Raw genomic sequence first — 20436 nt, 5'->3', positions numbered from 1 at the left:
CTTTTGTCTGAACTATATAAGTCACCCAGCCAATAATGGACTGATTGTAGCACTGGCTCAAGGGCCATTTCTTCCACCACTTCACGAAAAGAAAATGTCAGCCATTCCTATAAAGCAGCAATGTTTCAATTCAGAAATACACAGGGTATATTACTCCCCTGTAATTTCAGTGAAATTAGACCCAGTATTATTTGTATTAGATTGTATATCAGCATTTCAGCTGAAATCATGTAAAAACTAAAACCCACAGAAGAAACTTGTGAAAATTGAACAAAACCACCCTCTCTCTATATTTTATATATGCAATAAAATACTTCTTCAGAATGTAATATAAAGATACATGTCTTGGTATTCAGATGATACCAACACCCCCCTTCACAAGTGAAGTACTCATTGTTGAGGACATCTGAATCTCAGTACACATTCAGGCCTATGGCCTATGGGGCTCTAGTAAGCAAATGGTCAATCTTTGGAGCAGGCTCTCTAGGGAGACGGCGGAAGCAGAAAGTATTGATTCATTCAAATGCAATTAAATAGGTTTCTTTCAGAAAATAATATTTTGGGATACAGTGTACGAGTAATTTGAGACATGACATGGCAAGTATAGCATGCTCGGGAGGAACAGGTGACTTTGGACCTGTACTTCCCAAAGCTTTCCGCCGATGCTATCCTCTCCTGTTATGTCTGGGTCCGCTATAGATATTGATTGCTAGGATTAGTCAACAACTCCATTATTGTATTGTGTGACTACCAGGATGGTCGACTGTGAACTAGATGAATCGTGGTCTTTTTTCGTCTAGCAGTTCCTATTTAAAGGGTTAAGTCAATAACACTTCTAAATTACGGCAGTTTGAAATTGCCCATGCCGTCCGCACTTTTTACAAAGTGTACAGCCAATTGTTTTCAACATGCTTAAAAACTACTGCATCACACAGGTGAACTGTACATAAACTTTAACTTGGGTTTATTTTGTCGTGAGCCCATTGCTCCAGAAATGCAGAGCTATGAATCACCCAAAAGCCTGTGATTTCAACAAATCTTACATTGTACTTCCACTCCACTCCGATATTGATTTTTAATTAATGGCAAAACTGAATCTTTGATAATCCATTGTAACGATATGAAGAAGAGCATGAATATGTGTGCTGCGGGGGGGGGGGGGGGGCGGAGAGAAGAGCAGGAGTATGTTGGCGAGACCAAATAAACAGGAGTAGCTGACTAAGGTATTGGATATCCAAATTTAACCCATTTTTTGGCATTTTTCCACAGGCAAGAAATTATAATGAAACACAGCTGAATTCAACCATAGGCATTTGCTATTTTCCTTTTTATCTTGCTGATATGAATGCAAATTTTCAAGTGTCTCAAAATGCCCCAAGGGATTACCAGTTTTGTTGTTTATATCAGTACAGTTCTGGTCCATTGTCATATGCAAGTAAATGGTTAGTATATTTTAAAACCGAGGCACAATAATCATCAATGCAAAAAAAGGGAAATACCCCCAAGGAGTGCTAGTGGAACTGATCTGAAGTTCACTTTTAAAGAGGTAAAAGTTCTTTTCCTGGGAGGACACGATATAGATATTGCATGGTTTCATTTACATTATAGGAATGTTAAGTATTTCCTTCACATTAGCTTCATCCAGATCATTAAAGGGATTAAATTATATTTACAGACTCCTCCAAGTCAACATATAATTGTGATTTTTTTTAAGTTTAAAAAAATTTTTACAACAAATATTCCACAAGAACATTTCAGATCAGAAGTACATTCAATATACTGGGCAATGATACATTTTTCCTAATAACTCTACTTTTGGCAAGATGCAACTTTTTAGTTGCTCACAATCTACTGCAAACAACAATGTTTTACCGTATATCTTATGAGTAGAGATGGGCTCAGTCGATTAGATGATACAATACCGTATTCATCTAAACTACAATAGATATCTTAAAAATTTATGAAAGTTGAGGTAATGAAATATTGACTGACCACTGTACGGTAAACTGGGTTAGAATATGACTTTTTAAAAAATGGGGATAATTACACAGTCAAAGCTAATTATAACAATTCCCCAGCTAACATATGTATTTTAATCTCTCCACAAAGTACTCCACAGGAGCACATCCCTTGCTGAAAAAAATCATGATCTCTGAAATGGAAACTGGGGGGGGGGGGGGGGTGAATATTTTCCAACATGTACTATGTAACAGAAAGCACCCAACAGCATTCCGGGGATGATACACGTCTAAAAATCAGTGATCATCAGACATTCTTTCTAATAAGTCTTAACGTGCACAAAGATTTTTATAAGCTGTTGCAAAAAGCTACACTTAGGTGCACTGCTCTGAACGCATCGTTATTTAAAAAACGCTCCTCTCTCCCACACCTTTAATTAATCCTTTTCACAGCCTCCAAAATAATTGCTCGAAGAAACCATTTTACACCAGCAGACATTTAATGTTCTGTAGCGAAAATAAAAACAAAAGAAATTGAAAGCCCATGTGAACTGGATGTTAACATCGTAAGAATTGGCTGTACAAGTTCTTTTTTTTGTAACTTACAAAGATATGGCTGCTTTGACAAAATGCTGATACAGAAACAATTGCGCAGTTTTTCAGGATTCGATCACATTCATTTTTAAACATTTCAATCTGCAAAAAAAAAAATACAATTCAGTTCACAAGATCAGACCTGATGACTCGGTGATTTTTGGTGGTGTGCAGCTTTTTTTTTTCTGGCTTTCTTTGTTTTTCAATATCGTACCTCTAAAGTATTGAAGGTAGAACTAGCAATGACAGTTTTGTGATAGCTTTTGAGGATTATAGCATCCCACATCACTCATTTACTAGGAACAGCTTGACCGTACCATTTCAGATACAATCAGTTGCAATGCAACATTTCCCATGTGTGAAACGGTTTGATTTGAACTACAAAATATCGTGCCCTTATAGATTCCAGTATTTTTTTTAAAAAAAAATCTAGGCTAACCCAAAAAGTTGAGATATCTTACAAATACAATACTCAGTTTTTAAAAAAAAACTTAACTTACAACACTAAAATAGTTGAAAGAGTGGACCAAATAAATCTTACATAAAACAGAAAATGCTGTATATACACAAATGCTGCCTGACTTGCTGAGGAGAAAGAAAGAGTTAACATTTCAGGTCAATGACCCTTTGTCAAAACTGCAAATTGAAGATTAAACAGTTTTTAAGCAAGTACAGAGCCAGGGAAAGAAAGAACAAAAGGCAAGGTCTCTGACGGGGTGGAGGGCAGGAGTGATTAAATGATAAAAGGGATGATGGTACAAGGCAAGGAGAGTGGTAATGGGACAGGTAAAGAAACAAAAGATGGTTCTAGAGAAGCTGTAAATGGCAACATTAGAACCATTACCAGCACCTGCTCTGAAAAAATAGCAGTGGTTATGATCTGAAGTTATTGAAATCAATGTTGAGTACAGAAAGTATACATTGATTTCGAGCTCCTCTAGACCCATCTTTTGTTTCTTTACTTGTCCCATTACCACCATCCCTTGTGTCATTTAATCACTCCAGCCCGCCACCCTGTCATAGACCTTCCTTTTTGTTCTTTCCTCCCCTCGCTCTGTACTTGCTTAAAAACTGTTTGATCTTCAACTTCTTCCAGTTCTGATGAAGGGTCAGTGACCTGAAACCTTAACACTCTTTCTTTCTCCACAGATGCTGCCTGACTTGCTGACTATTTCCAGCATTTTCTGTTTTTATTTCAGAGTTCCAGCATCTGCAGTATTTTGCTTTTGAAATAAATCTTACATTTGGACTGAAAAAGCAGTAGACTGGGAACTATTCATTTGTGACCACTTGATATTTACTCATGCTAGAAGAATTCAACAGGGGATCATATTTTCAATTAAAATGGATGGAATCATTTTAAGACGACGTCAATTTTATCTACTTAATCGACTCATGATTTGCATGTGAAAGACTACAATGCTATTGAGACAAATTCCGGGAACGGTTTAGATAATGTACTGGGAGACAGATGGTAATCAGTTAGCATTGTTGTAAATGGCAAATGCTTTTCCTTAAAAGACACCAGAAACACTTTCATTTACTTTGTTAAGGCTACGATTCAAAATGGTCATAAGTGAAATCTACACATATGTTTAATGAAGTTACAACTCAACGTTTAGGTCATTTGGCTACGTGTATTTACAGCACCTAAATTTTACACGGCTGAGACAGTTAAGCTGATGTTATATATATTCAGGAGTCTTTGATCTTGTCGTCATTTAAAAAAACAATTTTGCTTAACATTTCACAGACAAAGGAATCCACAGGATGGATTCATTTAACAGATGTTACAATGGAGACAAAGAAAATGATGTGCAGATTTTTTTTGCTAGTATGTAAAGATGAATGAATCTTTTGTTATATAAACTGTACTTTTGCATTGCAAGTTTGCATCGGGTTTGTCCTTTTTGCACATACTGACTAGATGCTGTAATGGGAAGACAGTAGGGTTAGCTTTCAGGAAGGATGAGATCAAATAGGCTGAAGGGTTTGCCTTCATCTGAACATATCGTGTGTGTATTTTTTTGCTGATAAACTATTATAGTGTTTGTCGTCAGGTTTTTCATAACTTCACTTGAAACTGACATTACAAAAAAAATGATTTGACAAAAATTCTAGCAATTCATGCTAGGTTTGCAGTTCCTAATTTTGAAAAGATCAAAGCAACTCCCATAAAATACCAAGCCAAATTTAAATGATTTGATTCTGTTAATAGCGTCTGCAGGACACAAAAAGGGACAATCTCTTCAAAAAAAACACACAAGTCGTGTGTCTAAACCTTGTGAACCGAGCTGTCAGTGAAGTCATATTCTAACTCTACTTATATAAAAAAATATCCCCTTGTATTGTTCAGTCATCCCCAGAATTAACTTCTTCCTCTTCCTCCTCCTCCTCTTCATCCTCCTCCTCTTCGTCTTCTGGTTCTTCTTCCTCATTTGTTTCTGGTGGAGGACTCTTCTCCTTCTTTGACTCTTTAGCAGGGCTTTCAGGTGGTTGCCCCTTAGAAGGTGGCGATGCCTTTGTGGCAGCAACCCGCCCCTTTCCTTTGCCTTTTACCGGACTAGGAGTTGCAGGGGTGACTTCAAAAGAAAGGTACATGAATCAGTAACTGTATTAAAACTTACTTCAGAATTTCACTATGTCAAATCATCTTATGTTACAAAAAAGGACTTTCAAAAACAATTCAAGATTCAAATACACACTTAAGTAAGATTAGCTGATTTTTCATACGAGTACAATTAAGTGGTCAGTCAACACATGGTGGCAGAGAATGTTAATAGCTGAGTTTGCATCGATGATTCCACACATGTCAAACTCAAACTTAACTGGGACATAGTCAGCGGAAGAGGACAAAAATTTGGCAAAAAGAAAAACTAAGGCAGAGTCACCTGTGCACCAACTAATTTGCAACTGCAAAGCAGCACTGCCATAAGCCCATTAGCAGGCTTCTTGGTTGAGTAATGGGCTAAGACAGTGTTTTGCATTAAACATTTACTGGGGGGCACGGAAAGGAGAGGAAGGGAGAAATCTGAACTGGAGCCAAAAAACTGCTCCCAAAAAAACCTCACTGGCACAGATGAAAATTTCAATGTTTAACCCTTTCACAAACAACAGAAAATTCTGAGGGTCTTAAAAAGTCAAAGGAATTAAATATTTAAGTATAAGATTACAACTCTTGAATACTGCATAAAAACTGTTAGAAATCCAGTTAAGTATAAAAAAAGCTTCTGAAAGGTTCGGACTAGTGAGACACTCCATTAGATACAGTAAGCAGCATGCTGGGCACTGAAAGATCATACATCAGCATTCTGAGCCTTCCTAGCTTTGGAAAACATTAGAAATTAAAACATCCACACATGATTGAATAAGCAGTCAAATGAAAGAAACACTTGGGAAAAAAATTGGTACTAAACTGCTGATACAGATCATCACATTGCAGTAGAGACCAAAGCATATAATAGGAAGCTCCATGTGTGCCAGGTCAGATAGAAGCACGAGGTAGGGAGGGAGGTTTATAACTGAATGTTGAATTACATCCAACAACGAAAGATAATCATATCTGCAGTTAAGTAATTAAAAATCTTCCTCATTTGTTAAACCTCCAAATAGAAATGAATGAAGACCAAACATTATAGAAAACAGAGGCATCAAGCGCGATGATATAAGGCCAGCTCGGAGCACGGCAATGCAAAGGCATTGGCTTGAGCCATCAAATGTCTCTGGTTGCAGCTAGATAGAATGGCATAAGCTTTGAACAAAATGGTACTTCCTTTCTGGGGGGGGGGGGGGAAGGAAGCATGCAATTGAAGTAAATATTGCAGCAGACTTCCTAAGACACATTAAACTCAAATTTTCAGTATAAACTTTAGATAGGCCAATTTTAAGTCCCCCACCCAAGTAAAAAATAATGTCCGCCCAAACCCAATGCTGCAATGGCCATCTGCAACCCACAATGAGCTATGAGATGATCGCTTAGCTTGAAGATAAGCTTATTCGTGCTGTGTTAACAGGAGATGTGCCTCCAGAACAAGACCTTGTAACAACAGGAGTGACGGAGGACTACATTATCAACACGGTTTTGTGATAAAAATTTAAAAAGGAACAGTGTCCCTGTTGCTTTCCATACAACTTGAATGGCAGCCCAATTATTTGTATTTGGAAGTTGAAAATGGAAAAGGAAAAGCCAATTGCATCATTTTTCAGAAACCTACATGTATAAAAACAACATAATTAAAATGCCACTAAGCTTTGCTAAAATCCAATGTTTTGTTCATTTCTTTTAAACTGTATAAATACACCTAGCTAAGCCGAGTAATACAGCTGGTCAAATGTTGAAAGGAACCAAGAATTAGGCCACAGGAAATTTGCTAATATTTGGAGGAAGTTCATTTAAAGCGGTTCAAAGATGACAATGTCTCAAATACTGAGGTGCTTCATCAATTCTTGGTCGTGTAACAGCATAGTTGAACATTATTTGGTACAACTATTTTTCCAAAGAAACCTAGCATCAAGACTTAAATTCTGTTGAAATCTGGAGAAGTATTACCAAGTAACATTTTATTATTAATAAATAGATAAGACTACTGCAAATCCACCCCAAATTCCAATCCAGCAGAACTGAGGGAAGAGAAAGGAAAAAGGTTTCTTGCATGTGACAACTGTGTTTATTTTGAAGCTTTGTTATGTGAATTCCTAGTTCATAAAAGCTTCGAACCTTTAAACACGCTTGAGCACACACCTGTGTAATATACAATCACATCAGAAATTGTCTCAGAATTTTTTCTCCTGTCCCGAATTTAGTTTTTGTAGCTTAACATCCTTTTTTATTTTTCAGAATGGGTAGTTTGGGAAGGTGTGCTAATGCTTGGGGAGGGGGAAGGGAAAGAGTGCAAATTGATGAAAAGTCCCCAGACTGCAGAAATGAAAAATGATAGCAAATGTAAATAAGAGCAGCAAAATAACTTTTTCCAGCAGAGCTGTCTGGCAAAAGAGTATTTTTAATCCCTGAGAATTATTTCAATTGTAACCATTCACAAACAAGCACCAATGCCCAAGCACATCTGAATTAACTTCCTACCACCTTCTTTGTTGCAACCTTTTACATCTCTCGCTGATCAATTTAATTGATACTTTGGTCAATCAATGCTCTTTTTAAACTTTCCTCCAAGCTCCAAATACACCATCTTACATGTGCAGAAATGAAAACTCATCGCAGTTTCCTACCCCAACTCATTTTTCCCTCAGAAACTAAAAACGGTGGAACTTTATGCCTCCCCCAGTCTTTCCTTCTTTCTCTTACCTTCATGATTTTAAAAGTCAAGCTTATAATCACCGAAGTACTTGATTTACTAGGCCTTCTCTTTTCCACCCAGTGGTGAACTACAGTATGGTCCTTTGCCTTTAACCTTGGTTTATCAAACAAATAACTTGAGATAGTCCCTTACATGGTAATCATTCCATGGTAACAGTGACATGCAGCTTACCTGTAGCACTAAGCCTGGGTTTGGGTGTCTTCTTTTCTTTTTTTTCAGGTACTGTTTTAGTCTTCCTTCCCTTTTTGCTTTTCTTCAAAGAGCTCTCATAGTCGCTGTCATCGTCATCTTCTACATAAAAGTCTGCATCACTTCCAGAATCCCCTTCTATAATAATTTTGAACAATTGTGAAATTCAGCCATACAACCATTGCGCATTTCATGTTAGTCCCAGTAAACATTACTCAGGATGCTTTAAACAACAGGGCTGTACTTTTAACTACGCTATTAATTTAGGATTTTAAAAACATTAAAAAATTTTGCACTCCTTCATAAACTAAACACCAACATGAAATTTGTGCTAGTGCTTATTAAGCGCGCACACACAGCGAGGGAAGATATTTTACATGGTGGAGCAGTTACTGGACTGAAACCAACAAATTGTGAATTCAAAGCCCACCATGGCAAGTCATGAAACTGAATTAATCTAGTAATGTATTGACCATCACCAGAAAAATTGACTAAAAAACTGAGACTATCTACAAGCACAACTAATGTCTTTCAGGGAAGGGAACCTGCCACCCCTACGTGGTCTGGCCTACACTTGATTCCGGTCCATGCTATGTGCTTGGTTCTTAATGCCCTCATGGCATTTAGGAATGGGCAACAAATGCAGCCTTGCCAGTATTACCCCACAACACAAGAGCAAATAAAGAAGGTGCCTCAGCTGAGAAGCTTCTACTGATTAAAACATTTTAAAATTTTAATTTCATAACATCTGGTACAAAATGTAGCTAAAAGATGTCCTTCCATTTACCACTGAATCAGTGAACTGGTTGCTTTCAAACATTAATTTAGGGCAAATAAGAACGTTGGCTCTCTAACAATAGAGACGTAACCGGACACCCTGGGCTTTTTAAACTTTTACACATTTCAAAGCTCTCTCAAGAAACTTCAACTGGGGAAGGTATTCACTCATCCATCAATCCAAACAAAATTTGTTAGCTGAAGCCCTGAGAATTGGGAGGGAGGGAAGAAGTAGTTCTCCTCGGATAAGGTGTCTCCTCCCCCTGAAAGCTCTTTCAGCGAAGGACAGACTCAATATTGATGCTCTGGTTACTGAAGAGGCACGGGTCTCTAATCCAGCATAAAACTGCCTCATGACTAAACCAGCGCTCGCTGTCATTAGAAGTATGGAGTAAATGCTGAAGGAGTTGGTGAGAATCAGAGAAAATAGACATCTCTGCATCCTTGTGAATTGGTATAGACTGTTATTAGTGCATTTAATGAAGTGCAGTCCTGTGATCAACTTTATTGATTCTATCTGATTCAGAGTGTTTCACAGAAGGAATGGATTCAGTAGCCTCACTAGTGTACAGCCCACATGGATTGTAAAATGGTTATCAGTGTGGCCATATAAGGTCTTTGTATCCATAGTTCGGGAGAAAGAGAGTTAATTCTCAAATCAGCAACAAACCTCTTAAGCTCTTGTTCCATCAATATTTTAATAAAATTGAGGGTATAGTAATAACAGCTGAACATGCAAAAACATATCAAAAAAGGATAGAACAGGGTACTTTTTAAATGGTAAAAAGTTAAAAACAGTGGATGTCCAAAGGGACCTAGGGGTTCAGGTACATAGATCACTGAAGTGTCACGAACAGGTGCAGAAAATAATCAATAAGGCTAATGGAATGCTGGCCTTTATATCGAGAGGATTAGAGTACAAGGGGGCAGAAGTTATGCTGCAGCTATACAAAACCCTGGTTAGACTGCACCTGGGGTACTGTGAGCAGTTCTGGGCATCACACCTTCGGAAGGACATATTGGCCTTGGAAGGAGTGCAGCGTAGGTTTACTAGAATGATACCCGGACTTCAAGGGTTAAGTTACGAGGAGAGATTACACAAATTGGGGTTGTATTCTCTAGAGTTTCGAAGGTTAAGGGGTGATCTGATCGAAGTTTATAAGATATTAAGGGGAACGGATGGGGTGGATAAAGAGAAACTATTTCCGCTGGTTGGGGATTTTAGGAGTCGGGGGCACAGTCTAAAAATTAGAGCCAGACCATTCAGGAGGGAGAGTAGAAAATATTTCTACACACAAAGGGTGGTAGAAGTTTGGAACTCTCTTCCGCAAACGGCAATTGATACTAGCTCAATTGCTAAATTTAAATCTGAGATAAATAGCTTTTTGGCAATCAAAGGTATTAAGGGATATGGGCCAAAGGCAGGTATATGGAGCTCGATCACAGATCAGCCATGATCTTATCAAATGGCGGAGCAGGCACGAGGGGCTGAATGGCCTACTCCTGTTCCTATGCATCTCACACAACCACATCAAACAAAAATGCCTAAAGAAGCATCCCTCAAAAATGCTTTTAAAACAATCAGTGCATGCTGCTTGATGAATTGCTCCGTGAAATTGAATGTCGACACACACTCAAACGCATGTACAACTCAAATCATTTTTATGGCTTCAACTCGTGTGTTATAAACTGGGTGGATTTTAACATAGAATGTTACAGCATAGAAACTGGGCCAAATGGCCCATTGAGTCGGCAATGGTACTTTTCTTTGAACCACCTACTCTAATCATCTCCTGCTTGCTCCCCAATGGCCTTTACTTTTCCTCTTTTATAAACAGTCTATAGATATTTGCTTCAACAGCATTTTGTGAATTCTAACCATCTTCTGTGTAAATAATTTTTTTCTAATCATCCTTTAAAATTCTTTTGATTATCTTACATTTGTGTCTTCCCATCAGGGGCTCGTTGATCAGTGAAAACGATTACTATTTACCTCATCATAACTGTTTATAATCTTAAAGACGTCCATCAGATTACCCCTTAACATTCTCAGCCCTGATGAAAAAAGCTCTTCCTCAAGTGTCCCTTCCGAACTATAACCCCTCATTCCTCGTAACATCCTAGTAAATCTATAGTGCAACTTTTCTATGGCTTTTATATCCTTCATATAATGCGGTGCCCAAAACATACTTAACTAAAATAAATGTTTTGCTACTCAACCTGAAGGTTTTCATGCAGTCAAGAGGAGGTAAACAAATTGACAGTGATCAGATTCCACAACAGGACATGTGCTTTCGATCAGGTACACTCTTCTCAGGCAGGAATCTCAGCTGCCACTGAGCAAATTATAGATTATAGTAATCTAAGCAACAAATGGGCTAGAGGTCGACTTTCCATAAATGCTTGTAAACAACATACTGGCCTGTTTTATCGTCCTTAACTTTTGCCTTCAGAATCAGTGGAGTCCAGATCAAGCATATTTAGCAAAATATACATGACATGATTTTCCAATACTAACCAGCCAGATTTATAAAGAAAGGATAAATGGCCACATTTATTTTTGCCACTCCCAGCTGTATCCCCTGAACTGCTTAAACTGCAACAAATGAAGCTATTTGGACTGCAGGTAAAAGGAGTACCCATATGCTCCCTTTTTAGTATCCAGCAATAAATCTGCACCCTTCTTAAATCGGGCCACCTGGGGATCTCCTGTCCTTTAATCATCTATCTACACAGGAACAGAAACAAATGAATACTTGAAATTATCCTGCAATTTACTTTTCGTGATGTCCACCAAATTTAAAACAAAAATTGTCTCATCAGCTTACCATGAGAAACAAAACACATTATGACAAAATAAAACACATAGTTTGATGAACATTTTAAGAAAAATGATATTAACATAATACTGTATGCTCACAAAAAAGCAGCTAAAATTACTTAAAACACCTGTTAACGCAAGCCCTAAATAAGCGCACATTGTACCTTCCAATCATAGAAAGGTTACAACATGGAAATAGGCCATTCGGCCCATCGAGTCCGCGCCAGCTCTATGCAAGAGCAATCCAGATAGTCCCACTCCCCCACCCTATCCCCGTTGCCCTGCAAATGCTTTTTACTTTCAAGTACTTAACCAGTTCCCTTTTGAAGGCCATGATTGAATCTGCCTCCACCACCCCCTCCAGCAGTGCATTCTGGATCCAAACCACTCGCTGTGTTAAAAAGCTTTTCCTCATGTCACCTTTGGTTCTTTTGCCAATCACCTTAAATCTACGTCCTCTGGTTCTTGACCCTTCCGTCAATTGTAACAGTTTCTCTCTATCTACTCTGTCTCGACCCTTCATTTTGAATACCTCTATCAAATCTCCTCGCAACTGTCTCTTTTCCAAGGAGAACAACCCCAGCTTCTCCAGTTTATCCATGTAACTAAAGTCCCTCATCCCTGGAATCATTTTGATAAATCTCTTCTGCCACCTCTCTAAGGCCTTCACATCTTTCCTAAAGTGCGGTGCCCAGAACTGGACACGATACTCCAGTTGTGGCCGAACCAGTGTTTTATAAAGGTTCATCATGACTTCCATACTTTTGTACTCTATGCCTCTATTTATGAAACCTAGGATCCCGTATGCTTTTTTAATCGCTTTCTCAACCTGCCCTGCCAGCTTCAATGACTTGAGCACATATGCCCCCAGATCTCTCTGTTCCTGTACCCTTTTAGAGTTGTGCCCTCTAGTTTATATTGCCTCTCCTCATTCTTCCTACTGAAATACTTCGCATTTTTCAGCATTAAATTTCATCAGCCACGTGTCCACCCATGCCACCAGCCTGTCTATATCCTCTCGAAGTCTACCACTTTCCACCACCCTTCCAAGTTTTGTGTCATCTGCAAACTTTGAAATTGTGCCCTGTACACCCAAGTCCAAGTCATTAATATATATCAAGAAAAGCAGTGGTCCCAGCACCGACCCCTGGGGAACACCACTGTACACCTCCCTCCAGTCCGAAAAACAACCGTTCAACGTAAGCTGTGCTGCTTAGAGTCTCAGACACCCAACATAAAATGTCACCGCTATGAGTTCAATGGCTTAGATCCATGTAATAGGTCTGCCATGAAGTTTTTCGTTAGCTGGCGTGTGATACCGTACCCAGTCATTGGGGAATATATAGCAAGCAGAAAATATTGCACATTTGCATTTGGCTTCATTAGACTGACTATATCTATGATGTACAATTTATTAAAATCATTCTTGCCTTTAAAAGAAATATTAACTGTGGGTTCCAAATTACCATCCACATATAAAATGATAGTGAGATCTAATCATTTTAATGAGGTCACTTACAGTATAACACGGAAGTAAGCTAGAGGCCCAGTAATTTAATGAAATTTATCGTTTACCCCATTCCACCCAGTCTCCTTCCCTTCTATTGCAAGTTATAATCCTATAGGCACCAATAGTACTCCCTCATCCAAATATCCGCTCGTCATGTGACTAGATGGTCAATGACAAAAGTTTTTCAACTTATTGAAGGAACCACAGCTGAGCTCAGTTCTACCCTCATCTGATGTCTACACACTGGCTAATTGTTCCTCTAAGCACCAATTGTAGCCACCCGACTGCTACCCTAGCTACAGTCAGCTAACTCAACAGAGACCAGGGACTTCTAGGTTTGACAGACACAGTACCACCCTTCATAGTATAACTACTTATTTAACCACTATTACAATCTTACCATTCAACCACCAGAGGTCACTATTACAATCTTACCATGCACACAAATGCTATAGAAGCCCTCTAAAAGGCACGAATCATATCACTCACTTTCCTGAACAGCCTCTTCATCTTCTTCATGCTCTTCTTCACTCCCTCCATCATCCAACAGGATTTCTCTCTGTTTGCTTGCAGCTTTAGAAGCAGCTTGTCTTTTCTGACGACCATCTTTGTGGCCTTTTTCATCTTCACTGTCATCATCCCCTGCTAAACGATGCAAATAGACACAGGATTTAATTTTAAAATCACTGAAATCCACAGTGCTTACACTGGAAGACATTATAGACACTTGCGATGGTTAGTGTGTTGACGCCGTTCTGAAGTCAAGACGGTAATCTAATTCAAACGTCGTAGGGGTGGTTGATGTCGGAAATGGAAAATAATTATACCAATTCAATCGGGAGTGCTACTCTGAAGTTGGGTCACATTAGTAGGGCAGAGTAAAAGGAACGTTCCTCGGCAGTTAGCTACGTTCTACACGACCTCTGGCATTGGCACAGCAGACAACCTTCACTCAAGACAGGCAAACAGTGATTATTTTCTTGTACCGTGTAAACCCATGGTACATACCACATGGTGATTTCTCCACCCCCACCACTTTTCTCCCCTCTTCAAAGCAAACTCTTGCAGGGATCCGGCTCCAGAAGCACTTGCCCAAGTGGCCATTCTTCAGGAGAAGATGCACAGTGAGTACCAGCAGGCTATTCAGCCACTGGAGCATCACAGCTGATCCTGATCTTTTCCTTGCCTGTATTTTCTAACAGCTTATCAGGGCCATAATACAAGGTTGCGGAGGCCAACTACAGCACATCCACCACCGCAGCTGAGATCACAAGCATCGGGGAGTTTATATTTTGTGCTTTTCTTATGTGCCCACTGGGCATTACCACAATCCTTTTGGTGGTAGTGACTAATTACTTGAAGCCATAATTTTTAGCATCATTGGCACTATAATATGAAGACGTCATCAGCAGTGTAATTATGAAGCAGTGAAACTGGTCAAAGTGCAAGCAATACATTTACAAATCCAATATGATCAGCATCTCAAGCAGCTGTATCTATCACAATGCACTGGTGGTTATGATATGGATTAACTGCAAACAAAGAGTGATTTTAAATGAGTATTGTTTTTGTGGGCAAAGATAAATAACATCAACTGGAACAGATTAATCACATTTTCATTTACATGATTGTTATAATTAGTGATATTGATCATATCCGTACTATCCATTTGTCAATCATGGTAATGTTCTAAACTTGCTTTCACAAAAAAAGCAGGCACTGAAAACTGAGGGTCCACAGTACATTGGGAAAATAACAATAATGATCTCATTGCCCAGAGTAATGACGTTCTAAAAAAATACTTCATACCATAAACAGCCTTTCCAGACAAATTAACAAGAACCGCTCAAAGGAACCAGTGCATTGAGCTGCTCTAGGCTCCAGAAAGTCACTATTCTTTATAATCTCTCAAAACATTCTCAAGTACATTATTTATTCATGTTTCACCATTTATTTTTCAGAAGAGTTAAAATCAAAAGTAGCATTAAAAGGAAGATTTTACAGCTGTTCACTCAAAAAGGCATATTTCTGCACCCCCCCCCCCAACCGAGGTAAATGGTTTTGATAAACAACTTTTATTATACAGAGCACTCCTCGAAAGTCATATCCAGATCCTAGCACCAATTCACTCATCTTTGTAGGTTTGCCCAATTTCAATTTGGAATTTTTCCTACTCAAAACTACACACAAAACTTCCAGAAATAAACAAGTGTTTTGTTGCCAGGTGGTATCATATTGATGGGTAGAGGGAATCTATGAACTCTGTTGATTTAAGATCTTCAATTCCACAAAAAATTTGATTTCAAGAAAATCACACATCATGTTGAAGGTCCTAGCTTCCTAGGTAGTTTAGAAAGGCATGGCAAACCACACCAGAAATTACCTGGCAACAAAATGCTGATCTCTGGAAACCAGCTAAAGGAAAACGTCAGGGTACAGCTGCCTCCTCAGTAAAGGCCACCTAAGTCAGACAACCAAAAGCAAGGAGGAAGGATATAAAGGGAATCTACGCACAGAAGCATTATGTTTCAAAACTTAACTACAGAAGCATCAAAGACGTAGAGGGCCAGCCATCACAGTGAACAAAAAAAATCTTTACGTGTTGAAACAATTACTAATTCATCTCATGTGCCACTGCTCATAGATAGTTCAGGATATGGAGCATGGTCACGGTGTTCAGTTGCTACGGTGAAGTGGTGCTTAACCCAACTTGTTCCTTTAATGCCAGTGCTCAGAAGTGTTCAAAGTAAGCACATAATGAGGTCAATTAGAGGTTATTTGCTGAATTGAGTTTTAGATCCGCAGCTGCTTATTAATCCCTGCGCCCTCTCCTCCCCGTCTTGGGGGAAGCCATGTAATGAAGGTCAGAAGAAATGCCTAGCTTGCTGCAGTTGTGATTTGCTGCTGTTTTATGGAGTTGATGTTGGAGCCAGTCAGTCAGGCACAAGTGTGATGGAGTGTGCTAAGACCCAAGGACAGACAAAAAATGAGTTATTTTCCAAACAAATATTTTGGGATTACAGCATCGTGGGATGTTATGCTGCAATTCCATTTTAACTCTAAGAACGAACAAACAGACAGAAAACCTGAGTATTTGTGAAATAACAGAGGTCTTCTAATTAGCAATGTACTTCAGCAATGGGACTCATTATATATCTACAGATTACATTTTGGAAGTAAAAATAGAAGAAATGTACTGTAAAATAGTAAGATTTTAAATGAAGCAGAGGAACCTTGGTGTGCAGATATACAGGTCATTAAAAAGGTAACAGCACAAGTAGATAAGGCCATAAAAAGGCAAACAGAATTACGATGATGTTTTTGCTTGTCGGCATTAACTAAAGGGCACGAATTTAAAATAATCATAAAAATGTTGAGCGGTTAGAACAACTTTCATTACAGAGAGGATGGCTTGAATGTTGAATTCTCTGCCTCAAACCAGTGCTGAAGCAGAGTCCATAAGTTCTCTTTAAAGTGAATGAAATGTTTCTCGAAAAAGAGGAATATTAAAGTTTACAGGGAACCAGCAACACAGTGAGATTAGACTCGGGGGCGCACATGCAGGAAAATATCATTGCAGACACGAGGGCCAAATCTTGTGCTGTAACGTTGTCAGAAGGGTAACACATAACTCAAACCATGAATGAAAATATCCCCCCACAAAGGGATATATACAAAGAAAACATTTTAATAAAAAGCCAACAGAAAACATTCCCCTTACAGCTGCGCTTACTGGCCACCAGTAGCAACAGGGCAGCGACAAGAGCTGGATCCATCAGCAACACCACGGGCATGCATAAAGAAACCTGGACGGATTTCGATCGCCTAGGGGGTCGGAGAGGAATTTTACAGCGTATATTTTCCCTTATTCGTCCTGGGATTTTCTCTTTTTTTGTCTCTTCCAGGAGATTACATGTTTGGTGGGTGGGTGGGTGGGTGGGGGGGGGGGGGAAAGAAGAGTGAGGGGATTGTCTAGTCATAATGCTCCAGCCATCACTGTGAGAGAGGCAGGCTTGATGGACCAGTTGGTCCGTTCCTGCCTATCAATTTTGATTCTTCGTACAGGTGATTCTGTTCCATTCCGAAAATGAACCCCATTATTATCCTTCAAATCACGGGTACATTTTGTTTGAGCTGCCAGTCACCTTATAATCCCAGACAGAGCAAAGTGCACAAAAACATGGGAGAAAATGAGACCCCCCTCCCGCCCCCCCCCCCCCCCAACTCCACCTCTATATATTAAAAGTAACAGTGGCTGAAATATGTATCAAGGAAGCAACATCTCAGGTGTTCAGAGAGACTTGGATGTCCTCGTACAAGAAACACTAAAAGTTAGTATGCAGGTACAGCAGGCAATTAGGAAAGCAAATGGCATGTTGGCCTTTATTGCAAGGGGGTTGGAGTTGTCTTACTACAGTTGTACAGGGCTTTAATGAGACCTCACCTGGAGTACTGCATAGTTTTGGTATCCTTATTTAAGGAAGGATATACTTGCCTTAGAGGCAGTGCAATGAAATTCACTAGATTAATTCCTGGGATGAGAGGGTTGTCCCATGAAGAGAGGTTGAGTAGAATAGGCCTATACTCTCTGGAGTTCAGAAGAATGAGAGGTGATCTCATTGAAACATACAAGATTATGAGGGGGCTTGACAGGGTTGAGGCTGAGAGATTGTTTTCCCTGGCTGGAGAGTCTAGAACTAGGGGGCATAGTCGCAAGATAAGGAGTCAGCCATTCAAGACAGAGATGAGGAGGAATTTCTTCAGGCAGAGAGTTGTGAATCTTTGGAATTCTCTACCCCAGAGGGCTAAGGATGCTGAGTCGTTGAATATATTCAAGGCTGAGATAGATAGATTTTATGACTCTAGAGGAATCAAGGGATATGGGTGGGAAAGTAGAGTTGAGGTCGAAGATCAGCCATGATCTGACTGAATGGTGGAGCAGGCTCGAGGGACTGTATGGCCTACTCATGCTCCTATTTCTTATGGGTCTGATGGCAACAAACTGTATTAGGTTTGCTCAGTTAATGGGACCACCCAACTTCTTGATGTGTTACAACCCTGTAACACATACTAGCCTGTACCCTGTTTATGATAAACATAAATATCACTATCACTGATAGCACAAAACTGTCTAGTGGCATGTAAATACTTATTAAAAACTGAGCTGAAGAAAAAGTAAGAGATGCACGATACAGCAAAAGCAATTATGTGAAGAAAACTGGTTTAAGAACAAGTGAAATTGCCAAAATTGTCAAAAAGTTATAAAGAATGGATGGGAGAAGCACTTTTAATAGAAGGATTATGTGGGGGAAAAAAAGCATTCACATGGAGGACATTTGTATTGTTTCATTATTTTTTTCTCTCCAACAGGCAAATCATTTCCAGCCTCCATCCTCTGATAAAGCTGCTCAACTATCAAGTGATCAGTGATTGTTTCTTCCCAAGATAATGTACAGGGAATCTCTCTGGTCCTTGATGCTAACCAGGAAGCATCTAAATTCAATAAAACATAGTGGGCATAACATCAAACTTATAATTATGCCCCACAAATCAAGAGTTTCCCTCCCAACATTATGTATGCAGGAGCGCATTATATGACTTGCTTCCCAACTGGTGAGGCGACTAATAGCACACACTCTAATACCGGAGGGAAAAAACAGGTTCAATCTCCTTTATTTAAAGTTTCAGATTTCAATCATGTTGGGAGATACCCAGCACAGTACATACTGTCCTAGGGATACTCTTGTGCACCACCTAGCTACTATTTTACATCAGCATTCATGGAAGCCTAGTAATGGGTCACCCATCTGCCCCTCAGCCACAGCTGACCATGAAGATCAGGAAACAATCTTTTCCTTAAAAACTGTAGCCGGAGCAGCAGTGAGGGCATGGCAGCTAGCTGCACAACCCCTGGGTTATGGAAAGGAAATTCTGCCAGGCCCTTGCTCAACGTTCTACGTCAACCCCTACTGAGGGTGCAGGTGAAGACAGCCGTGATGTCCCCACAGTCAGGCACCATGCCAGCATTCATCAAGACTCGTGTCTGAATAAAATATCACTTGTGCATGACTGCTACCTGTGGAATGTACCCCAGTGAGGACATTAACAACTTCAGTAAGACAAATAAAATGGGAGGAAAAAAAGCTAAGCAATACAGACCAGAAAGCTCTCAGATTCAATTCCCAATCTGTGCGAAGTTAGCTAATCTTATCTGGGGCAACAGTAGCGTGCTACAAATGGCATCAATACCCAGGAAAGGGGGGGGGGGGGGGAGAAGACCAGGGTTCCTACCCAATCACTAACCAGTGAGCCCTGCTGGAAGTGCACATTTGGATGTTGGCCGAAGATAGGAGGAAAGGCCTGAATGAGTGGAGCCATAACTTGTAAAATGTCAATGCTTTGAGAAGGGGAGGGGTGAAAAGGCAATTGGCAGAAACTGGGGGCAGAAGGAAAAAAAGGACACAAAGAAGTGAAAATCCAAATTTAAAAAAAATTGAGTTTCTAAAGCTGATGGTGTGCACAATATGCCCAGTGTACACAATATGCCCATAATGAAAAGTAAATATAAAAACACTAAATACAAGAGATAGGAATGAGGACGTCCATTCTAGCTTATCTAGAAAGCTGCAGTTCTCACACCCCCAATCATATCATCTGTTTCTTAAATGTATTCATGATTTTTATCTCCCCCATCTATCCAGAAGTCCCCAAGTGTTGGCCACTGTGTGCAAAGAATTGCATGATGTTAGTCCTAAAGTTCCCATTCGCTAGTTTGATCCCATGCTCCCACTGTTTAATTTAATTTGAAGTAATGTTCTGGGTTTACCTTTTCCATACCCTTCACTGTCATACAAAACGCTGAAATTCTATCACCTCCTGTGAAGGCTGAAAATCCCAATTTTGTTCTAGTCTTTCCTCATAACTCAGTCCCCTGATGCCAAGACTCAGTCTGGTGATTCTTCTCTGCACTGCCTCCAGTGCCTGAATGTCTCCCCATGTGTCTTGGTGACCAGAACTAGACAGTGTTGAAGGTCTGACCATAGAACTGTACAGTTTAAACATGTATATCTGCTGTGGCATTGATCAAGGGCAAAATCAGAAAGTGTATTTACTATTATTTTATGTATTGTACAATAAGCCTGCTATTCTATTTCTATATTCTATGAATATTGAACAAGTCCCTCCCAATTCATATAGAAAACATTTTTGAAGGTTTTTAAAAAAATATACCGTAGCCCAAGAAAGCAAGGACTATGACTACTGCTGGCCAAA

The 20436-nt window shown here is 39.5% G+C and overlaps 1 protein-coding gene across 1 annotated transcript in view; it reads right to left on the bottom strand.

The window, feature by feature from the left end:
* Window positions 1–4237: 4237 nt before the first annotated feature.
* Window positions 4238–20436, bottom strand: part of nucks1a (nuclear casein kinase and cyclin-dependent kinase substrate 1a) — a 32132-nt gene continuing 15933 nt past the window's right edge. The window contains exons 6-8 of the mRNA XM_068007599.1: window positions 13654–13809; window positions 8039–8194; window positions 4238–5134 (exon numbers count right to left, since the gene is read on the bottom strand). Of these exons, the coding sequence (XP_067863700.1) occupies window positions 4905–5134; window positions 8039–8194; window positions 13654–13809 (542 nt within the window). The 3' untranslated portion in view covers window positions 4238–4904. The remainder of the gene's footprint in view (window positions 5135–8038; window positions 8195–13653; window positions 13810–20436) is intronic.

This window comes from Heptranchias perlo, chromosome 27 (assembly GCF_035084215.1).
Source record: "Heptranchias perlo isolate sHepPer1 chromosome 27, sHepPer1.hap1, whole genome shotgun sequence".
NCBI lineage: Eukaryota > Metazoa > Chordata > Chondrichthyes > Hexanchiformes > Hexanchidae > Heptranchias > Heptranchias perlo.
This window is presented reverse-complemented; position numbering and strand designations above follow the sequence as displayed.